This window comes from Xiphias gladius, chromosome 12, assembly GCF_016859285.1.
Source record: "Xiphias gladius isolate SHS-SW01 ecotype Sanya breed wild chromosome 12, ASM1685928v1, whole genome shotgun sequence".
NCBI lineage: Eukaryota > Metazoa > Chordata > Actinopteri > Istiophoriformes > Xiphiidae > Xiphias > Xiphias gladius.
In genome coordinates this window covers 17732008-17756127 of record NC_053411.1, presented here as the reverse complement: position 1 = coordinate 17756127, position 24120 = coordinate 17732008, and the positions used below count along the sequence as shown (strand labels likewise).

The 24120-nt window shown below is 43.5% G+C and overlaps 1 protein-coding gene across 2 annotated transcripts; it reads right to left on the bottom strand.

The window, feature by feature from the left end:
• Positions 1-145: 145 nt before the first annotated feature.
• On the bottom strand, positions 146-21509 carry otud4 (OTU deubiquitinase 4). 2 transcript variants are annotated; one of them, XM_040141042.1, is made up of 21 exons: positions 21026-21509; positions 20081-20164; positions 17278-17328; positions 16961-17007; positions 15482-15554; positions 14482-14563; positions 13315-13477; positions 12110-12167; positions 11889-11991; positions 10865-10929; positions 10597-10697; positions 9654-9748; positions 9376-9538; positions 8484-8619; positions 8219-8287; positions 6268-7066; positions 3642-4496; positions 3326-3366; positions 2358-3036; positions 2065-2126; positions 146-1935 (listed from the first exon to the last, which is right to left on the bottom strand). In XM_040141042.1, the coding sequence occupies exons 1-21, from the start codon at positions 21182-21184 to the stop codon at positions 1522-1524; spliced, it is 4299 nt and encodes a 1432-aa protein (XP_039996976.1). In that variant the 5' UTR covers positions 21185-21509; the 3' UTR covers positions 146-1521. The 2 variants fall into 2 exon arrangements, with proteins under 2 accessions (XP_039996976.1, XP_039996977.1); XM_040141043.1 differs by having other exon boundaries at positions 146-1899; positions 21026-21508.
• Between the last annotated feature and the right edge of the window lie 2611 nt (positions 21510-24120).

The following is a 24120-nucleotide window of genomic DNA, read 5'->3' as shown; positions in this document are numbered from 1 at the left end:
ACGATCATGGACACGATCATGAACACGAATGTCTGCGCCGAACTTTGAGCCGATCCATTCAACAGCTGTTGAGATATTTCAGCCTTGACTGACCGGCTCCACGATTTAGTTCAGATTAAACCAGAGAACCGAGAACAGAACCATCTGAACCGAAATTTTTATTAATTCAGTCACACAGACAACAACAGCCTTTTTTCTGTACAGCAGTGTTCCTTAAACTCAGAAGAAAAAGACATAAGACGGTAAAATTAGAAAACATAAGGCACTGAATATCTACGGAGTCTGGAGCCGATCAGTAGAAAAACTAACACAGAAAGAAGAACATACCAACATGAAAACTACACAGAGGGAAGGGACAAGAAACCAGCAGTAACAACACAAAGTTAAAAAATAAAAATCTAAACCAAGTCCACTCACACAGTTTGATTGCTGTAGCAATACAATAGCAGCAATACAACCCTTAAACCTGTTCTCAAATCAGATTTAATCCGATTTTTTGTTGCTTTAAGCCTCTTAAAATGGTTTCATTTTAAGCCCGCGGTGCTAACAGATGTGCTAAACTATGCTAACCAGCTACTAGCTGTTTGTTTAATCCGTACAAAAATTAAAGCGTAATAACGACAATTCGTGGTTTTGTGCCAGATTATTTCTTGCCTGGGCTGTTTCTTCCCTCCGTTTTTCATCTTTATGCTAAGCGAAGCTAACTGGCTGCTAGCTGCAGGATCGTATTTACCGTACAGGCGAGAGTGGGATCGACCCTCGGCAGAATTGTGAAAATTTCCCAAAAATGTCAAAACTACTCCTTTGAAGAAAAATGCGACGAGATGTCCCATCAAATTCTAGGCAACGATGAGCCGAGTGACCGAAAAATAATCGGCAGCTATTTTGACAGTTGATTAATCGTTTTTATATGAAAATTTGTAAAAATTTTCTGGTTACTTTAGTCCTCTAAGATGGTAAACTCAATAACGAGGTTTTTGACTGTTTTTGGACAAAAGATATTTTTCACAATTTTGCGACATTTTCTCGACTAAATGACTTACCGATTAATCGAGGAAAAAACGGACTGATTGAGCGATAATAATTATTTGTTGCAGCCCTACTCAAAACACACCCTTACATTCTTTAAAGCCATGTCTCCAAGTGTCGAGAAATGTAAAATGATGTCTTAACTTGCGCTTGCTAACATGCTATGCTAATTTGCTAGATTATAATGACCTTGATAGTGTTTACGTTTCTACAATGAGCTGGAGGACTCTGATGCAGTGGAGCACATGAATGGGGGTTATGATTTTTTTCTTCCGACCCAGAGCGTAAAGCAGAAGACGACGTGTCAACGAGGCGTTTACAGAGTCGACTGATATTTTACGACCGACCGATCCACCAACCCCATCTCCAGGTGGCGACGAGAAAGAAAAAAAAAGTGCGATTACGAACGTGTTGAAACCAAACAACCTCAGGCGAAAAAAAGAAGACACTTTGTGTCCAACTCCATTCATTGTCAGGCAGCTTGTAGCCTTTTTACCATCGCTGCCCTCTGTGGGAGGGGCCAAACTGGCCATGGTTAAACCCCGCCCCTGCCTCTCCTCCACGCCTTCTGTGTACCCCCCTCCCTCTCCCTCCTCCTCTGAGGCTCCTCCTCTGCCCTCTGAAGCTCAGGGTTCCCGGTTTGAATCCCTCCATCTCATCCCAGTTGTCCTCTGTGCTGCAGCCCACGGACAGGGCCTCTGCCACGGAAATGTTCGGCAGGTAGCCCCCCTTGCCGGGCTCTGGCGCTCCCACTTTGATGTACGTTTTGTTGAGGTGCAGTGGTTTTTGGTGGACCCGGTAGACATGGGAGGCGCCGCCGTCGCCGGAGATGATGCCATGAGTTGATGGAGAGCCTGTGGTGCTGCTGGGCTTCATGGTCGTCATGGAGACAGGGACATTGGTGACATGAGAGAGAGAGAGAGAGACGGGGTTAACTTGGCTTAATTCTACTCCTACATTTATTTCTTTATTATTGTTTGTGTGTGTGTGTGTGTGTGTGTGTGTGTGTGTGTGTGTGTGTGTGCTGGTCCGTACTATCGGCGGGTCCACCAGCAGCACCACTCTGGCCAAACTCTCCCCCTGCTCCTTCTTCGGTGCTGATGGAAAAGAAAAAAACTTTACATTAAAAGCTGCCCTGAGAAATTCTGTACCTTGGCTCCTCCTGGTGGCAAAAACAGAAACCGTTTGAAGTTTAGGGACTTTGTGACGCAGAAATCCTTTGTAGCTTTTGTTAATAATTTACATCACAGATAAAAAGATTTGACTGGTAGCCTGAAATGTTCAATTTTGTTAAATTATTTTGTATCAAAAAAAAAACGTCTACGTACCAAAACTTTTTACACCAGGAACCATCATGGTTCTGCTGTTGTTAGCATTAGCCACATTAGCAGCAGCAGGACCCTCCATTGGACCAGGCACTCGTCCGGGCCTGTGTGAAGACATTGTCTCTCCGTTGGCCGGCTGAAGTCGCTCGATCGCCCCCTGACTCACATGGAGCTCTTCAGGGGCGGGTGAAGACTGGTATCCTAGAGAGGATGGGGGGTACGGAGGCATGGTTGGGGGGTACAGCAGATGTCCTTGGCCCTGACCTGGGTGGTACCCTTTAGATGAAGGAGGGGGAATTGGGTATGTTGGAGTTGGTGGGGGATACCCAACCGGGTAGCTGGAGTTTCTGGGTGGGGGCATCTGGTGCTGTTGCCATGGCAGCGAGGGCGGGGGCATCCTGTGGGGCGAAGGCTGGGTGATGGGGTACCCGGCCTGGTTGAAGGAGGGTTCGCTGGGACGGGGTAGTTCAGTGACTGGGGCTTGGTGGTCATACTGAGGCAGCACTGACGTTGAAGTCGGAGGGTACTGAGGGTACACCTCCTGGTGCATGGTGGGGGCGTTGGAGGGAGGGAAGTGGGGCGTAGGGGAGGGGGAGCGGGAGGGGACCTTGGGGTGCATGGTGTGGGCCTGTTGCAGGGGGAGGAGGTAGATGTAGGGGGGGAACATGGGCATGGAGTATGCCTGGAGGGATGAGAGCAGAACAGGGATACATTTCAGTTTCTGCTTTTGGTACCAGTAAGAGTTAGACGTAGTTAAAGGCTCTAGGCTTTAGTCAAGTGCAGCAACATCAGACGGTTGCAGAACAGCCAATAAGAGAAAAACTGCAGGATAGAAATGTCAAAAATAAACTGAGGTCATTTCCAAACTGCAGCTGTTTCCCAGATCCGTATCACACACCACTTGTAAGCCGGTTTTGAGTCGGTGGTTTAAGCTTCATCGTAAACCTGTTTCTTCTAGTTTGTTGTCTTACCTTGATGCCCAGGTTGAAGAAAAACCTCAAGATGCTGACATCTGCAGAGAGAGAGAGACAAATGAACACTTATCATCCTGAATACAATGGTGCTACAAGCAGGTACATAGATATACTAATATATATATACTAGACTTTAAAAATGTTCACTCACTGCTTTTGGTCCCGTTTCTGCAAAATGTTTTTTGTTTTCTCAGTTATTGTACATATCTACATGATTTACTGCTTAATGTAATAGTGTCTGGTAAAGGGAAAAAAACAAAAACTACCATCTCAAAAATATCGACATAAAAACTGCAATCACAGTTTTCGTCACCTTGGGGCAGGTCGTCCCCTGACCTGCTGGAGGAGTAGGGTGGAGTCAGGGCCATGTCGCCCTTCTCTCCCTGGGGGAAACCAGGGTACAGGGGGTCCTGGTAGAGCTGGGACAGCATCTGCAGAGGAACAGCTCCTGGGATGGATTGGGGGTGAGGTGGAGGAGGAGGATGTGCAGAGAGTAACTGGGGCTGATGAGAGTGGTGAGGAGGGTGTGACTGCTGGGAGGGAGGATGAGCCGGGGACTCGGGTTGAGGATGAAGGTGCTGAGCTGGAGCGTGTGGGGCTTCTGTTTGATTCTGGACATTTGGGGTCTGGGTTTGGAGAGAGGCGTGGGTCGGGGAGGCGGAGACAGAGAGGGAGGGATGTGGGAGTTGGGAGGGGTGAGGAGGCTGAGCCTGCTGGCTGTGGAGGTGAGCATGAGTGACTGATGGCTGGGGCTGAACAGGGGCAGAGGCAGGGACTGAGGCCTGGGAGGTGTTGGGGTAGGAAGCTGCTGGAGGTGGGTGGGAGGACTGAACTTGGACCATCTCAGACTGGGACTGCGGGGGGTACTGGTCCTGAGGCAGAGAGAGAGGCACTTCAGTGAGGGACTGAGGTTGATGCTGGAGGTGGATAAGAGAGGACCGGGCCTCTGTCTGCATCTGGGGCATGGTGATTTGGCTTTGGGGTAGAGAAGCCTGACTTTGAGCCTGGATCTTCGGCGGAGAAGGCTGCGTTTGAAGATCCTCCCGGGTCAATGAGGCCTGGGTTGGGGTCTGGGACACAGGGATCTGGCTCTGGTTCTGGGGCAGAGAAGTCTGGCTTTGGAAGGCCTGAGAGGCCGTTTCAGAGCCTCCAGAATTTGGCAAAGAACCTGAAAAAAGAGAGAGAAAAGACACGGAAATTATAAAACCGGTTAGACCAGGAGTCATATTACCTGCACAAAGCTCTACAGAGGCCTTTAGATGCTTAATCCCAGGATCCTCTAATGCGATTAAATCAGATTAGACGATCATGGTGCCTTAAATTCCCGCTGTGACTTGGCCAAAATCTCATGTAAATAACTGAATTCACAGCATAAAGCGCTTTGGAATAAAGCACTTTACGATTTGCCTCTTATTCTATACATGATGGCAGCCCGCTGTCCTGCGAGGGGCCTGACCATCCGGAGCAGTTTGGGGTTTGGCGTCTTGCCCGGGGAAACTCTGACATGCGAACCGGAGGAGCTTGGGATCGAACCGACAAACCCTGTGAAAATCGACCTGACGACCTGCTCTTCCTCGTCCGCCACAGGCGTCAGTTTTTCGTCTGATACACTGAACCCCAACCTATCACAACCCTTCATGACGTGCAAAGGTGGTAGGAGGCATGATAAACATTTTAGGTACATCCTCCGACTAAAAAGCTTCAGGGCGCGGGAAAAACAACGTCAAATCCAAGGTGTGTTACAGCTGGAAATCAGACCTCAGGTACTGCGTCTCAGGTGTCAAACGTGCTTTTATTTTGAAAAGCAGACGCTCAAACCTACGTATTTTCTTGGCACGTTAACTCTGACGCCAAGTTTGTCCGATCCCTGAGACCTGACACCTCATGCTTGACGCCTGAGGTTTGATGTCCAGTTTTATGACATCTAAGATTTGACAATGTTCTTCCTGTGGCCTGGAGCACCAACCGCACTGTCCCCCAGTTTGCGTCCCACTGTGGACCTTTGTTGCCTGTCATTCCCCATTCATCCCCCTCTGCTATCAGCTATCAAATACAGGCATAAAAAAGGTCAATCGTGGCATCTGAAGTGTCACAGAACACATGGTGGCAGTCGTCAAACTGGATGAAAGAAGCCACTAACATACTTGTCTTTTATTCGCCGGTCTAGATGCAGAATCAGTTGTCTTCCGTTATGATAACACTACAAATTATCGGGCCTCATTTTCATCACTGACACCCCATTTCTGTCAGATCGGGCCAGTATTTAAGCTGGAGGAGAGTATTTACTCAACAACAGAAACACCAATTTGACCACTTTTGTTTCCTAATTTTAAGAGTTTTTCCTTATCGGTATCAGGGGTCTAAGGACAGAGGGTGTTATATGCTGTACAGATTATAAAAGTCCCTTGATGCAAATCTTTGTTTTGTGATATTGGGCTTAAACAGTACTGCGCAAAAGTTTTAGGCTCTTTCGATATTTAGATTCTTGTTCATCATCAGTCGCATCAGGGAGGCGTCTGATCAGTCCCACGTTCATCCTGCTGCAGGACAACGAGCCCAAACACACAGCCAGAGTCATAAAGAACTGTCTTCAGAGACGAGAAGAACGAGGAGTCCCACAACAGATGGTCTGGCCCCCCACAGAGCCCAGATCTCAACATCATGGAGTCAGTCTGGGATCACATGAAGAGACAGGAGACACTGAGACTGAATCCACAGAAGAACCGAGGCAGGTTCTCCAAGATGCTGGAACAACGTACCTGCTGAGATCCTGAAAAACTTTACCTGTTACTTCTCTTTGCTGGGCTTTGTATGACATTATTTTTGGAAGCATCCTCACTTTCTGAGCCTAAAACTTTTGCACAGTGCTGTAAATGAAACTGACTTTAATCTTAGAAAAAAAAAAAAAAAAATCTAAGTCTGACTGACAGATTACTTACTTGGAGTTTGTCCTGGACCTGGTGAAGCCTCTTGGACTTGATCAGCATGATGGATAATAGGGGAGGGGCAGGAGGAGGGTGGACTGGGGGAGTGGGGGAGAGAGGTGACAGGTGGGGAGGAACGGGGGAGAGAGGAGGGAGGGAGGAAGCCCTGAGCAGCGACAGGAGAGGGAGCAATGGGAGCGATGAAAGTGGGAGGTGGTACTGAAGAGGGAGGGGGAGGGGAGGCAGACGATTTAGGAGGAAGTGAGGAAGAAGAGGAGGTGGGGAGTTTAGGGGAAGAGGAAGGGGGAGGAGAAGAAGAGGAGAGGGCAGGTGGAGTTGGGGGTGATGAAGCAGCGGGTAGAACAGGGGTGAGGAGGGGGAAGACAGTGGTGGAGGACGGGACGGAGTGAGGTAGAGCACCACCCGTCACAGAGGGTTTAGTGTGTGGGGCGGCAGCAGGAGGAGGAGGAGAACTCGATGCAGCTCCGGCAGCTGAGGCATAAGACTGTGGGTTTGTTTTAGCGGTCGGGGCAGCACAGGCGGGCGTGAGGCTGGAAGCGGAGCCTGATGCTGCGGTGGCCGTGCTTATGTTGGGCGTCGAAGCCTTGAGCGAGCTCAGCCATGCTGGACCGGAGTCAGAGTTTGCAGACGGAGCAGCAGCAGGTTTTGCGGCAGGAAGGGTGGGGCTGGTGGGTGTAGTAGTATTTGTAGTAGGCGCAGTAGCAGCAGTGGTGGTTGCGAGTGGTGGTGGTGGGGATTTGGGTCTTTCACCAGCAGGGGGAGACGCTGCTGTGACGTCTTCGACTGGACTCTTCTATAAAAGCAAAGACAAAGAAATAATAGTGGACGGAAAAAGTGCCTGATCTGTAGCTTTCAAATAAAAACTTTCCAGGGTTTCTCTCTCCTAATGTGGCTTTTCAGTTCAAATGTACCCTGTGGAGTTTTCCTATAAAACAAACACAGTTAGGTGAGCTCATTTTGTGTTTGCTGAAGAGCTATTATCTCTGGCTATGAGATGATGACACCGTGGAACTCCAGTGAATGGTGTGTGGATCCTGCTTTATTCTACTTTATTCAGTCTGTCCCTGCCGAGGAGCTAACGCTAGCTAACAGCCGTCTGCAGACTTTCATTTTCTGTCTCGTCTGTGCTCAAAGTGATCATTTAAGTGGACGTGTAACTGAATGGGACAGCATTTATTTTTTAAAAATATGCACAATGATGTAGACCCAAGAAAAAAATGTAAATGTGTCATGTTTAGTTGTTTTGCATTTGCTAAGGAAAACAAATCTTTGGTCCACAGATTTATAACCAGGAAATGTGTTCACAATTTAGCCTACGCTTTGACTTTACACAATTTTATATTCAAGGAAACAGCAGTGTCGCTCGGTTGTTGAATGTAATAGAAATTTAAGCTCCCAGGAAAAACTGAGAAGCACTTTATGCAACTCAATCATCAAGATTCGAATGAAGACAATCCCGTGCTTTGTGACCCTAGATCCAATCGAATCTGGAGATCAGGGACGATATCCAGCTCTACTCCCCAACACAGACCTCCAAGTGAACAGGTGGTATTCTTCAGGCTGAAATGAGCAATTTTCAGCATGTTGGTGTAGTGTGGAGAATCTGACTCGGAACTGTCGTATTACCTCACAGAAAAAGGTATAAGTTTTATGAAAGGAAGACAGAAATGTTTTTGCATGAGAGGACTGTGTGCGTTATCGCGTTTCCTTCCTCCTCGGTTATGTTGAGGCTCGAGTTCAAGCATGCGTTTCCTCTTTCACTGTGAAAAGGGCCAACAGAGCCGCTGATGCACCGTGTTTGGAAATGCACGTCATAGGACTGTTAGCATCTTTCATCATCATAATCTTCAGCGCGAGGAAACATTACCCTCACAACACCTGAAACGACACAAACCTTTGCAGATTTTTCAAGCTCGGGGCTGTTTGGGTCTCATCACCCACTCACCGTCTTGTTTCTTTGGGATCTTCTCTTCTCTCCTCCCTTCCTCCTCCCTCCATCGCCCTGCGTCCCAGTCTGGGGGGAATTAGAAACACACCTAAGGCAGTTACTCACACTCAGACACAGTGTAACAAGACTAAAACCTCTCGTTTCGCTCCAGAGGATGTAATAAGCACGTAACCATGGAAGTATGTACAGGTGTATCTACAACCAGGGAGGACGTGTCATGAAATAAGCCTATCTGACCCCATGTCAGTGCCTTTTAACCCACCCCGAGGGCTGGGAAGCTGTGTTCGTCTCTGAGCTGGATCTCCACCAACGCCACGTTCCTCTCCTCCTCCTCCTTGGCCAAACGCTCCTCCTCTGTCAGACCGAACAACGGTGACTCCGCCGTGCTCATAGACTTCCTACAGAAACACAGACACACGTTACAACACATGTGACACCTTTAAAATTAAGAGCACTAACAATATTTCCTAGTGTGTGTCTTTGATGAGGAAGGTCTCGAGGCAGCAGGAATATTTTATGCTGCCTCGTACTGAAATCCAGATCAAAGATGAACTGAACACGACTTTAGATCGTTATTCCCATCAGCTGTTACTGTTGACTGATTTCTCATTCCACCAGCTGATTGTTTCAGGTTGATGTGCTTAAACCTGCAAAAACTGATGAGTACTGATTCTACACTGACATATCATCAGCTTTTAAATTGACATACTGAATCTAAGTCCAGTAATCCCTCTCTTTTAGCTCTGGTTTTGGTCTCCACCAGCTCCTGAGGGAAATCTCTGGCTCTTTAGCTGCTAAATGCTCCACCATGTTCACCAGCTGGTCTCTGGCTGTGTCTGTCTGCTGTTTGCTGCTCAGCAGGTTGTGGACAGTGGCTTTTTACAGTTGTTTCTCTGAAAAACTGCTGCCTGCTGCGTCCGAAAAACTACGCCATGAGAGCGGTGAGAGTGAACTGGAGCAGTAAAGTTGCTGGCAAAACCACAAGAATCAGCTGAAAGACCCCAAAACACTTAGAGCTGATTAGTCAGGTGATAATTATCTGTCGGTTCGTCACTAAGCGTGACACCTTTCACTTACAAGTAGTCATTTGATCCACTGTTAATATAAACCTATTGATTACAGCTGCTGTAGAAGTGCTGTCTACACACACTAACCTGCTGGGTTTTGCCCCTCCCTGCTCCTCTACGGTGGCCTGTGGGGGCCACGAGTGCTGCTTCTGCACACGCCCACTGGAGCCCGGTGCTGTAGCCTGGGAAACAGAGGAGGCTGGCGGGACGGGCTTCCCCCTGCCACGGCCTTTACCCCTCTCCTCCCAGTCTGAGAGAGACAGTGAAAGTGATTTTAGTACATCTGCACCAGTCAACACACTTTTAAACTTTTATATATGTGTGTTTAGTGTGTGTGTGCTAAACTGTGTTTGTTTTTCCACTACCTCCATATCCGTTGCTGAGCCTCTTGTCCTTGTTGACCACAATGCTCCAACTGCTCTCTTCGCTGGGAGGACGCACCCTCCACAGGGAGACATTTCTACACACACGTATACACAAACGATTGTCAACTTGAAGCGTAACAGTCACATTAAGCGAGCTGACATGCATAATGCTACTGCTGACACTTCGTCAGTTCCTCCATGTGCTTTACAATAAATCCACTTGAATGTGAAAGCAGCGGTAAGCCTTTACTTTTTTAACCAGAAGTTGTGGTAATGACTTCTGTGGGTTAGCTAGCGCTGCCAAAGATTTATTCCATATAGTTACTCTAACAGTAGATACAGACGTCTTCAGCTCTTTTTTGCCCCAGGAGGTCGTTTGCATGGAAAGAGTACATTTGATCACATACTAAACATGGAGACGCAGCATTTAGCCGTGCACAATCTTCCGCAGGATATTAGACTCGCTCCGACTTTGACCACATTTAAATCCAGGTTCAATATTTTTAACTTATGTCTCGGTATTTAACTTTCTAAATTAAAAAAAAAAAACAAAACACTTCATATTCTTTTAATTTGCACATCGAAGTTTTTATGCTGTTTTTGTAAAGCGTTTGAACTGACTTTTTGTATGACATGTGCTACACAACTAACCTTGCCTTGCCTGCATGTCTAATAATGTTTGATGAAGCAGAAAGACTCCAACGTTACATCTCATTAACAGTGAACCTTCAGAGTTTTATTTAAAAAAAAGACACTACTGCAGGAGCGAAGTTGTTTAGCACGTCAGTCGTGTTTGGAGATAAGACGGAGCGAGCCACGTTACTGTTACTAGTTTCCTTTTTGGAAGGAAAAACAAAACCAAAAAACACAAGAGCCTGGGTGTCAGTACCCGAGATCAGTAAACCACACAGAGTAGTGTGTGTGTGTTGTTAGTGTGACCCACTTCTTGCCCAGTTCTTCTATGTAAACTATCACCCGGTTGTTGTTGGGAGGCACTTCCTTGATGGTTGCGTTATAGCTCCGTCCACTGCCCTCGAGCCGAACCTACAGGTGACACACCAACACACACACACACGAAAATGAATAATGCAAATATGCACACAAATAAACAGACTTTAAATGAGAATTTAAGCTACATTGGACACACACACACACACACACACACACACACACACACACACACACACACACACACACACACACACACACACCTGGCAGCGGTCTCCTACAGTGTACTGCATCCCAGCAGCGATGCAGTAGTCCATCTTCTGTTGAGCTGAAAGAAAAATTGGACAACAAAAAAAAATCCAGTTATAATTAATTAATTTATGGTTTAATCTATAAGAGAGAAAATATTGACAACTGCACATCACAAGTCACCAAAGCCCAAAATGACGTCTTTAAACCGACTGATTTTGTAAAACTGAAATGCAAGAAAATCTTAACGTTTGAGCTGAAAGTAGCTAATGTCTGGACCTCGACTGATAAATTGTGTGTCCATAAATCAGTCGATTAATCAGCTATTTGTTTCAGAAGAACTTGGTTTAACCTTTTAAAATATCCTCATTTCTCAAAGGAGACCAGGGTTGTGACTGTAACCAAAAGGGTTGAAGAACAACAACCTTTTATTTCAGGTACATTATTTTAGGGCTTGTGCACAAAAACGGGGGCGTCTGGTAACAGGTTAATAAAGAGTAGAGCCGGGAGATATCGCCAAAAAGTAAAATCTGGATTTATTTTTATTTGTATATTTTTTTTTTTCCTTAAAAAAAATGCAGAAAGACCAAGACATGATTGAGACGTCGTTATGCGTATTTAAAAACACAGGTTATCCAGATGCATCAGCTGCGTGGAGCACACATGTCCACTTTAATCATCAGTTAAAGCACACACAGAGCAGAAGAGACCACACACTAATTCATCTGCTCTGCCGGCGTTTCCTGACATCGGCCTCGGCACGTAGACCCTCTGTTCAGACTATTCCTTCTGTAGATGTGACAGTTGAATTCAACTGGCAGGCGTCACAGTTAACAGGGCTTTCAGCAAATACAGTCAAATATCATCTGCGTTAATTTCTGACTGAAAATAAACCTTTGTGCAGTTTGTGATAACTGGATTTTCACAGTGTAGACACTTTACACGTCCCGCAAAAAGAAAAGGTTTGAATGAATTCAATACACCGCCCCGCCCCAATAAAGAGTTGTAGCTGTGTTTTTGTGCGCGTCTGCGTGTTACCTCTCTTCGTCTTGTGCCAGACGTCGTACTCTACGTTTCTGAACAGAGTCGGGTTCAGTGAACGTCTCACCCTCTCGGGCAATTGGCGACCACGCCCACGGCCCTGACACACACACACACACACACACACAGACAAAGTTATTCAGTGTTATCAGGCAGGAAAGCAAGTATGTACAGAGTTTGACAGCTTTTACTGCCTCCAGTGTGTGTGGTTGTGTTACCCTTTGGCTCTGGTTGTTGTGTCTTGTAGAAGAAGAAGTGCTTGTTCCATTTTCCACCCTGTATCATAAAACACACACATCACGAGGCTGTGTTGTGGTTTCATAGTTTTCCTGTGTTTTTCTCTTACAGAAAGCCAAACAAAAACATGTTAGCAAGTCTTGTTATGCAAGAAAATACTTCAGCAAACCAGGTAATTATAAAATGAGTGAGTACGTAAGGAATTTCAAATAAGTAAAAAATGCCAGTGGATTAGCAAAGAGCAATGTAATAACGCAAATGAGGAAGTAAATATTATTTACATAATAAGTAAACAAAAAGAGCAACTAAACACAGAAACTGTACTGTGATTAAATTAGTATAATAATTTATTATAATAATAATAATAATAACATTATTAGAGCTACAGTATCTACTTTGCTCTAATATTTTTTAGTTGTACTATGCTCAAAACATATTTCAAGGTGGAGAAGTGCTTCTGTGACCCAGACTCATCGAGCAGCCTGGCAGCAGTGTTTCCGAGCAAACCTCGCCCTTCTAACCAATCAGAGAAGGCGAAAGTCAGGGGTGGGCGCTCACGGCTGTCAATCAATACGTGAACGCACGTCTGGTCTACCGGTCCTCTCACACCGAGGCTTCACGCTAGTACGAGATGCTGGAAGACGTCACTACGGCGTCATGGAGCGCTTCATATACAGAACCTCCATAGCTTTAATGCATAAGTCAGGTATTATGTACCTGTGCACTGATGTTTATCTATGACCTCTGAGAACATTTTAATGGATCAGTATCGACTAAAATAAAGCCAATCAAAACCCGGGAAAATTATTAAACAACTCCAACACAGTTTCTCTCTGTGATCGCTTCACGTCAATTTCAGGGGTTAAACCTCCATTCGTATCATATCGATGATTCAAGCTTATAAACTTAATAGTTTTGCACCAAGACCTTTGGTGTTTAGGTCAAGTAGCTAAAGAAAAATAAGGTGTGCCGAATTTCGTAGCTTCAGCTGTTAGTTCAGTGCGTCTGATGCATAGTTAATCCACATTTAGGTGAATATAAGTATCAGATGGGACTTGATGTCAGGAGATTCGCAATATTGAAGGACTCCAATCGGGGTCAGGGCCAAAACACACTTGATCAAGACAACTCTCTTATGTAGGATAAAAAAAAATTAAAAACGCTTTCAAGCTGATGAGTTTTCTACCATATCGCCTCGACTGCGTCCAAGTCGGACTCGTCACTGCTGTTGCAGGCGGCCATGCTGTCGTCGCTCAGGAGGTCGTTGGGCCGGCCGATCCGCTGACACACGCCCAGAGAGCTCCGGTCCACCTTAAACACACTGTTATACAGCACCTCGTACAGGATGGCTGCAGGAGACACACAGTCAGAGCAGAAGGGGTGTTGTTTTTTTTGTTTTTCTCTGCCAGAAATGAGTTAAATGACAGTAGGGATCACACGGAGAGAGTCCCGCACGGGTACAATTTTGCAAACCCGCAGAGTACCATACCAGTAACATCAACTTAGCACATAGGTGATACAGTAGCTCACTTTAAAACTCATCCAGATTGTATTTAAGCAGGGTTTGGACGATGGCTGGTCTGAGGTTCTCCGCTGTTCTGCATAATGTCCCATTCAGACCAACCCAACCCGGTGCAGGACTCTACTTTGTGTCATAATGATGCCGCTCAGTGTAAAGGGTCTACTTCAGTCTACTACTGGACTTCAAAATAAAAACCACACAGTTCGTGGTCGCCTGATATAAACTCAAAGGTCAGATAACTACGGCTGAAACTGCTCCAGGAAAGCTATGAACAGAAATGCTAAATTTTGTAATATGTCAATTCTGCTGCTGTTCTTTGTCATATGTGACAGTTAACTGAAAACGTTGGGGGCTTTGCACCGTTAAGACAGAACAAGGAATTTTACGACCTCATATACATACTTGTTTCTGACATTTTAGAGAGTAAACAACGAGTCGATTAATTTTGACAATAATCATCAGATTGGTCATTAATGAAAATAATCATTAGTTGCAGTTTTACAGTTAACTATTTGGTGCTGGTATCCAATTCAAGCTACCAGTAGGTGCGGGCGATAACTCAACACAATCATTTATATCATACAGACATAAATGTCTCCACTCATATTAAACAAAAACTTTAGTGCCTCGTTTTGAGTATTATTATTGCAATAAACAACAATTTGACCGTCTTTGCATACATTTGCCATATAGTTGTATAAATTATTATTAAATAATAATGTCATGGCCCAGCTGTAGCCGCCAGAGCTTAAACATTCAGGTGCGACCACGATGTCCAGAGCCTGGTACTGAGAAGCGTCTGTCCAGATGAATTTAATCACAAACACTCACACTGGCAGAGAGCAGCGTTCTTAATGTGGCTGATGGGATAAATGCTGTCGTAGTGATTCCCATTCAGAAAACACAACTGCACCTGAGAGAGAGAGAGAAAAAAAAAAGTTGGTGCTAAAAGGGAAATGTATTATGAACATTTACTTTGGGCCTGGATTCAATTTTATTTATTTTATTAGGTGTTTTGCCTCCTGAAATAATGAGTGAAAAGGCCAAGTATTTAGAGTATTGAGAGCAAGGTCTTTAAATGTAGTAAGAAGAAATGGGAGGCAAAAGGGAAAAGTACAGGTAAATGAAATGAACTAGTGGAGCAAATTAAAAGCATATAGAGAAAATCAATCACAAACTCTGAGCCAATATTTACTGTATCAAAACTAAACTGGGCCAATCTCTCTCCTCACTCCTGATGTATTAACGTAAATTGTATTAAGGACGCACTGTTTTTTCACTTTTCTTTTCTCATTCGACTTTGTTACAGTTATTTTCTCTTTACGATTAGAGCTGACACTACTACACCTTCCGCCGTTAGCACACGATTAACCGGAGTTTGATGTTTAGTTCCAGTGTGACTGAGTTTTTACATGTTTTCTACATTCACGTGTCGCGGGATCAACATAATTAGCACACATCACCGCGGCTGACACATGAAATGACGAGGACAGAATATTACAAACACGTCTCACGTCTGTAACCTGAAAATTGGTAAGAGTTGACAGTGACAACAAAAACTTTGCACTAAGGCTTCACAAGGATAAGATTTACTGTCGGTATGTTTATATTGGACTGCATGACTCCGCTTTTTTTAGATTTTAAAAGTTTACCCAAAAATTCAGCCTGACATTTTTAGTGTCATTGGAAATTTTGGCATCGATCCTGACTGGAAATGCAAAATAGAGAGTGCACCTGAAGCGATGGACTCACCGGTGGGAAGAGAAAGATGGAAAAGCTGAAGAATTTGGGTTTAAATGTTGTTTCATTAGCTGGATGTGTTCGGTCTCACCTTCTCCTTGAAGTTGTTGTCTGTGATGTTGACGGGTGGTCTTCCAGGCTCCTGGTAGATCAGAAAATCCCTCCTACAGAGAGACAATGAGACCAAGACGAAATCCCGGTTTACCACACACCTGTAAGTGATGCTACAATACGAACTTGACAACTCTACTGAGTCTCTCCTGGCTCCATAGTCGGCTCCCCGTTTATTACCGGACTCACTTAAAACAGACTGAAAACACTTGCTATTGCTACAAACAACTAATACTTCCGCACTGTGTGCAGAAGACCGTGTTACACTGGTCCCCTCTCCATCCTCCAGAACGGATACCTGATGTTGTGAACACATAATTGTCTAGTCCCTGAATATAAGCTGACCCCCACTTTTTCTAACTTAATTTCCAGATAAAAATACTGTCTTATATTTGGTCTTATGCAGCATATGGCCCGAAATCACAAATTTGCCTCAAGGGGCTTTAAAAATCAGTGCAGCCTCAGGCCCTCTGTAAAAGGTCTAGTGACGCTCACATTTAGTGTCAACTCTCCTGTGGTCCATTAACAGGAGGAGTTATGTTCAGGGGATTCCAATACAAAAACACATTTTAACCTCTCAACACACATGAATGTGAGACAGGTTGCATCAGAGGGCAGGGCAACTTTTGCAAAATATAAGAAAAGGCACGTTTTTATCTTAAGTATAGCCTAGCATGTAACGTAGACCTGATTAAAATTTTATTATTAATATCAGGTTGTTTTTTTTTTTAACTAATCATCTTGCAGCATGGGGTGTGTACGTATACCTGAGGAAGCCCATCAGAACGTCCAAATCATACCCGTAGTAAGTGAAACTGTGTGCAGGGTTTTTTTTTTTATTTCATGAGGACACTATAGAGCGTAGTGGAAAAATAAAAACAAGAAACAAAAACCCAGACCTCTCATCCTTTAACCTACGGGTCTACTTCCATGTTTTTGTTTGTTCGTATGTTTGCAAAATAATTTTTTGTGTCCAAGTGGTTTAAAATTTGATTTCAAAGAAGGTGGTGTACAGTGGACTGTTCGAACTGTGTGAGGGACATTATTCTGTGGACATTTTTAAACCGTGTCCCACCCCAACAAGAGCCTAACCGATACACTCAGACGACCGATCAGCTGATTTCAATTTATCACACATATACTGGTATCTATATACTGGTTTATGTCAGATGTCAGTAAAGAAATATACCAAAGATACGTTAAAGACACTTTAGAAACAAAATAGAGTCTGTCCACCAGAGAGCACTGACATGTTTATCTTTTCAAACTGAAAAATGTCTTGTTCATCTTGGTCACAATTCTTTAATATCCAAATTTAACTTGAGGGATTCTCATCAAAAATGTAAAATGAGACTCAATACCTTATCATCTATTGTACGGTCATAAATGTCAATGTGGGCATCAGCCTCAAAACTCTACTATCAGCCAGGTTCTAATCTTTATTGCACAATTTACTCACTTGTACATGACAGCCAACGCGCTGATCTCCACTTCTCCCACCCATTGCTGAAGAACAAAAAAATTTAAATTTAAATTTAAAAAAAACTAACGTGTGTGTGTGTGTACATTATATATACATACACACACACACATTTACACAAAAATGATTTCACTGCATAATCAATTCTAATTCATTTATCAGTAAGTATGGAGATTAAAGTAGAAAGCGATAGTTTCATTAAATCACTGAGCAAACAAAGTCTGAGGTTAAAGATTTAACAAAGAAATGACCCAAATTTTGAGCTTTAAATTGGATCAGCAGTGACCGTGGTTTACCTGAGGGTCCTGAAGCTTGCACAGGTAATCCTCGAAGTCACCTTCAATAAACTGCAAAACAATAAACACCAGTGAGCACAAACAACCCAGATAAAGAAAACAATTCTCATACCTGAGGCCTTTTTGGACCTTTTGTACCTCGACGGTGGATGAAGGGGGGTTAAAAGATAAATCTGATGATATTCTACGTTCTTCCCCTTTTAGATCTCCTCAGGTTTGAGTATGTTTGCTATAAACTACTGGCTGTTCCAGGAAATTACTTACCCATTAAAAAAAATAAAAGTAAAAATGAAAATGAACATTCAGGAACTTTTTTGTTTTGTCTTCAGCAACAACACCAAACACATTGTTGGTTTTGGTCTTTTCGTGCAATCTCTTGACAAGAATATTTTAAAATAACACCGGGCTTAACCTTTAACCTGACCGAAAAATTATCTGCAACTATTTTGATAATCAGTTAATCGGTCGAGTCACTTCTTGAGTTAAAACATTCCAGCTTCACAACTGTGAGGATTTGTTGCTTCCCTTTGTCATATATGAGAGTAAACTGAATATCATCAGGTTCTATGGTACCGGTCGGGGAACACAAGCAGTTATCTCTGGCTTTGGAAATTTTGATGGACATTTTTCATTCTTTTCTTATATTTTATAGATAGTTTCAGTGGAGCCTGACTGTGGAAAATGTGTTACCAAACTTTAAAGTTCCGAGCCTAACTCCACCCACTCCATAATTTTGAAAAAAAGCTAAAACGTGGGCAAGGGGCTGAAACGGGGGCGGCACCTGAAGCGGACCACACTGCGGTGGAGGACCATGGTGGTCCAGAGCCGTATCGGTTCGAGCCGTTGGCTCCAGCCCCTGTGATGCCCGAAGCCGGAGCTCTCGGAGCCGAACGTGTAGTTACAATAGCACTCCCATGAAAAATGCCGGTTGCCGTCGAGGGACCTGCTGCCGCCTGCAGCCACCGGCGAGCCACAGGAGGGTCTGAAGGGAAAGGCTGCCGGCCGGTGCCGCTTCTACAGCCGTCAAAGCACAAGTCCGAACCAAAGCCAAGCTGAAAAATACTAAGTAGAGGGTTCGAAAAAATTAGCCTAAACTCCTGTGAAAAATAAATAAATAATACATAAATAATAAAAATAGCTCCTGTGAATGGTGAGTCTTTATCAGTATATCTTTGCAAATAAGCGCAGTTTCACAGACTCCCACTCAAGGACGGGTCCTGGAGGAGGTGGGGCGCCCACCTCTGATTAGAGAGCATTCATTTTTTCTTTTTTTTGGTATAAATTTCATGATGTAGCTAAGTCTCAAATGGTTGACTCTGTGTCAGCGTTGGCCTTGCAAGGTTGTGATGATTTAAAACAGCAGAAAGCGCGTTGAGCCATTTTCAGCCCATGAAATGCAGATGTTTATAACTTAAATAGGAAACGTCAACACCAGCACTGACGTGTTTAATCACCGTACAGTCATATCATTTAGTTTACAGCTCAAAAGACATGTCTAAGTTTGCTTGATTTTGGTTTCAAAGTGAAAGGAGGACAATTACCAGCCACACAGGGACAAATTAATTCTGTTGAGTAATTTGTTATTTCTAGCCTCAGCAGTAGGAAAAAGACCAGAATGCAGTGCAGCCACATGACACACTGAGCTTTAGACATTACAACCACACCTCGTGTTTTAAAAACTATTTTGCCTGTGAGTCACATATATCCACCGGGACATTAAAGCCCTGCTCTAGCGTGAGGTGAGGCATTGTGACGGTGTGATTATATCAGAGTCATAAAAAACACCAGGAGCTTTAGCTTTCAGTTCCTCCTCCTGTTGTTCAGCCTCAGGTAAACACACACACACACAAAAACAATTCCTGCAATCTCACCCCACAGTCTCTTTGTGATTTGTTTATACACTTCTCTTCTTACCTATGATCAATTACAGCTCAGAGTAAGAGTAAGAGATTGCCTGGCTTGTTCATCCAACAGTCCAAAACCCAAAGCTAGTCAGTTTACTCTCATGTCAAACAGAGAAAAGCAGCCAGTCCTCACATCTGAGGAGCGGGAAATCTGAGAATGTATGAGAAATATTTAATAATATAACAATAATTTTAATAATAATGACAAGTATTAATCATTTATCAAAATAGTTGCCAGTGAAATTTCTGTTAATCGACAAACAAATGCATCGATGAATTCTTTCAGCTCCAAATATCTTACACATAAGATAAATAAATGTCTTGTTCCCTCTTCTTTTTTCTCTACATTCACAGAACTGTGAAATCTTCAGTATAATATTTCAATATGTCACTCCGATTCTCTGTGCTTTTCTTATGTTATTCCACATGAATTCAAATCAATTCCAAAGAGGGATTTATCAGATTAGTTAGAGAGAAACTGTTCTGGCCCAAAGAGACTGTATATAGAAATGTAATCTAAATATTCTACTTAGTTTTGGTCCAAAGTCGTCGTAAAACCGAGCAGGAGAAGATTATGTGCATGCACCAACATGACGTGGCCTCAGAAGAGTACTTTGAATGAGTAAAAGGTGTTTGGTGAGAGTCTCTTTTGGTGGGAAAAATCAGTTACATGACTCACTACTGAGCTCCAAACACACTGACGGTACATTGTCCGAACGCAGGTACAGTTGCAACAAAGCTGCGTATGCTTCTGTTATTTTAACAAATCATCATCATCTCCCACTTAAGTTTAAAAAAAAAAAAAAAAAAACCCTCTTCAATCCAAAACAAAACATTTGGCTGCTTTTATCACATCCAGGATGCTCGGGGTCAGTCGAATGTGCCCACAGTGTACATACCGCCTCGTAGCTGTCTCTGTTCTGCTTCAGAAACTCCACGCATTTGGCACGAACGTCAGTATGAAGGCTTTGGCAATGCAGCACCTGGAAGAGGTCAAAGGGCAACGTTAATATAAAAGGCCCCAATTACAGCCGGCGTTACACCACCGACATGTACACTCAGTGGTCAGTTTTATCAGGTACAAGGAGCTAAAACCGATGCAGTGTAATACAGAACTCCTGCAATAAATCCTCCCTTTCTAAACGTTATAATGTTCAGTTCGTGATGAATCTGTTTTGAGAGGAGGTGCTGCTTCAACTGGTATCGTCATTGTGGAGGCTGCAGTTGGTGCTGCTGTTCAACTAGAATGCATTCTACCAACAGGTGTTTCTAATATTTTGTCCACCCCATGCATATCAATGAAGGTAAGCTAGATAAAATCTGTATGACGCAGTACAGTTCAAAAGCACCACAGACTAGATCCTCACACCTCTGTAAGATCATTTCTACAAAAGCTGAACATCATAACTTTCATGAAGGAGGACTTATTGTAGGACTGTTGTATTAGACTGTATTAGTTTTACCTACGTGTACCTAATAAACTGACAACTGAGTGTAGATATAAAGTATTTTATATATAAATTTCACGACCTGTTAAACAAGTTTTTAAAACTTGTGCTCTGTAACTCAACCCATACCACTTTATCAACATTACATTAAGAATTCCATTATAAAAAGTCGCAATTTAAGTGTTTATGAGTGTAAAGTTTTAAAGACGTTTACCATTAGCTCTGGGACTCCGGTGACGATATTAGTACTTACTCGAACTTTTATCCGGCTAACATTAGACACTTGTTAGCCTTCATTAGTGCAACAAACTGACCAAGCCCAGCTTGTCACCTGTGCTCTGTTAGCTAATCAGAAACTTAACGCTAGCGCTTTATTTTTTACTTGTATTACTTTACCTGCTCGGCGACAGCTCGAAACAAGCACGAACCATCTTTGGCTATCTTCTTCCGATGCAAACCTAATGATTTTAGGTAGTCATCCATCATTTTCTCCGCTCCCCTCTCCTCATTATACGTGTGTCCACCGCCGCCGACGCCGCCACCGTCGTCGTCCATGCTAGCGGGCGCTAGCCGCTAAAGCTAGTTGGTGAAACGACGCTACCTGCGTGTTTGAAGGGTTTGACGGCTAGCAAAACTTTTGCACGCCACCGGCTACGAGTTGGCAATATCGCCACCGAAAGGGGTTAAATACCTACATCTGCGATGTAAACAGTGTCGGAGGCGGCAACGACGGCTTCTTGTTTCGTTTTCCAGGAAGCTCTGCTTGTCCCAGCAAGGGTACTCCTGAGCGTCACAAAGTGAAAGTATAACTTTAGCTCTCGGTTAGCAGGCGGGCTAACGCATAGCGACACGCCCCCTTCTTCCTTTACGGTTTCAAGCTAGACACAACGGGCCGGAGCATTTCCTGTTTTTCCTGCCAAAGTAAAAGCCGCAATATTTAACCATACAGTGCGTTAATTCTTTCCAAATAAACATAGTCGCCCACAACTACCCAAAAAAAAAATATATATATATATATAATAACTGGTCAGATTTTTACATGTTATAAAAAAATTCCAGAGGTGATAAAAATTACTCACGTGGCTTTATTTAATAACAAAAACAACTTTCTGTCCCATCCTTGTCAGACAGGGCTATCAAAATAAAAGCCTTTCATACCGATTAGAACTTTTAAAAAAAAGAACACCGGAATGATACTGAATGCGTTTAATGCTGACCACGGGTTGCGTGTTTTACCCGGTGTGTTTGGGTCGATGGTCGAGGCGCGGGACCGAGACGTTCGTCCCGAGAGCCACGCGGCGGATCGCAGGACAGAACAGCGTGGAAACACCGCCGGACACCCCCCACCGTGGGCTGCGTCGGGCACCGTGGGAGCACCGGAAAACAGACGGGGTCTCTCGTTTCCCCGATCTTCACCAAATGTCCTCTGTTGATCTATAACCGGGTACTAACTGTCATCAGTATAGTTTCAATTCGGTCTGTGGAACATGCATAAGAAAAGACAGGGACCTTTTCAGCAGGAGAGCGTTTCAAAGTACTCAAGTGCTGCACTTGAGCACAACTTTGAGGTATTTCACTCAGGAAAGTCCATTTTATTTGACTTTCTTACTTCTACTCCACTGCGTTTACAGTTCGGAGGGAAGCGTTGAACTTTACACTCAACCTCATATATTTTAAAGCTCTAGTTACTATTTAACATAAAATAGGATAAAACAAAGAAATGATGATGTTTTATTATAGATTAAAATACCCAGCAGTGTATAAAGTAGTTAAAATGATCTCCACCTTTACCAGCTGCAAAGTTAAAGTGATACGTACATGAGTGCCTCATTAAAGTCCAACAGGCCCTTCTGCATAATGAGTATTTTTACTTTTGGTATTTTAAATGTATTTTGATGCCAAAACTTTTGTACTTTTACTCCGGTAAAATTTTGAACGCAGGACTTTTCCAGGTAAGAGAATATGTCTACGCTGTGGTGCCGCTAAGATCCAAGTAGTTCTTAGACCAGTGATTTCGAAAAATACAAATCCCAGTGATGGATGAAAACCAATGTTTTCCTGGAAATCTTTTAGGAAATGGCAGGAAAATCATAGACCCGCAAAATAAAAGCGCTACCGCAGCAACTCAGAAGGACAACGCGTGAACACAGACATCTCTCCGGAGTATCCGACGCTTTACCAACCAAAAGTTGTCAAATCTCTTAAATACTGTGAAAATAGTGACCTATGCATCTAGTTCTGCCAGACTTGATGTTCCTCTTGTTGGAGGAAAATATCAGTAGAAGTCCTTTAAACTCCACACGCACACACACACACACACACACACACACACACACACACACACACACACACACACACACACACACACACACACACTTTTCCACCTTCGGCTAAATGAACACCAGAGGTTAAACTACGAATTTGTTGATTTCCCTGACTGGAATTTAACCAGAGGTGTTTTGAGTCTACTCAACCATCTGAACTGTATTTCCAGTGACAGCAATCAAAGCCTTTACTTGAGTAAAAGCAGTAAAAGCAGCAGCACCACAGGCTTACAAGCACCTTCAAAATCAAAAGTCAAAGTACAAAGGTATTATCAGCAAAATGTACGGAAAGTACCAGAAGTTTAAGTACTCACTGCACAGAAATGGCCTTTTTTTTATGGTGTTTTATAGCTTTATGTGAGCCCTAAAAACTATATCTTGATAACAAAAACAAAAATCTGTCTCTGCAGTGATGACGCTTTTGTTTGAAATTTAAATCAACTTTTGCTTAAAAATATTCTATGAATAAATATCTGAGCTTGAAACAAGAAGGAATAAAGCAGATCACTGCATCAGAATTTTAAAAAAAAACAACTACTTTATTTTGGAGCTAATGCTTGAAACATTTACTTACAGCACTGGAAGATTTTATTTTTTTAGGAGTAAATTGAGAACTAAAATGATTTGATACACAGGTTTTTTTTTTGTTTTGCACTGAACAATGTCTCGTCTTTTATGAACTCACTCGCGTGTTTTGTAGGTAAACTCTCACTTCGTAAAATAACAAGCAACCTCAGGTGTTGTTGAGTTAAAAAACGCAATATTTCTTTCTAGAATGTTTAAAAAGCAGCAGGAAAATAAAGTACTCGAGTACTTAAGCACAGCACTGGAGTAAATGTACTCAATTACTTCCCACCACTGATTGAATCACGTTTCAAGGTTATTTTTTTATGAAAAGGTGGATTTTCCATATCTAGCCGTTCACTCGTGGATAGTTTCACTCTCTTCCTCACCCTTCCCTCCGTCCCCTCTTTAACCCTCCGTCTCTCTCCTTCCTTCCACCCGTCTCTCATCCCTCTGCCGCCTCTCTCCCCTTCCTCCGCCTCTTCCCGTCACACACGGCGGTATTGATTTTCAGTCCTGCAGAGAGCTACGCAGCAGAGGGGTTGGGTGTTGGCTGACTCTGTGAGCAAGTGTGTTTGTGTAACGTGAGCGCTGATCTGGATC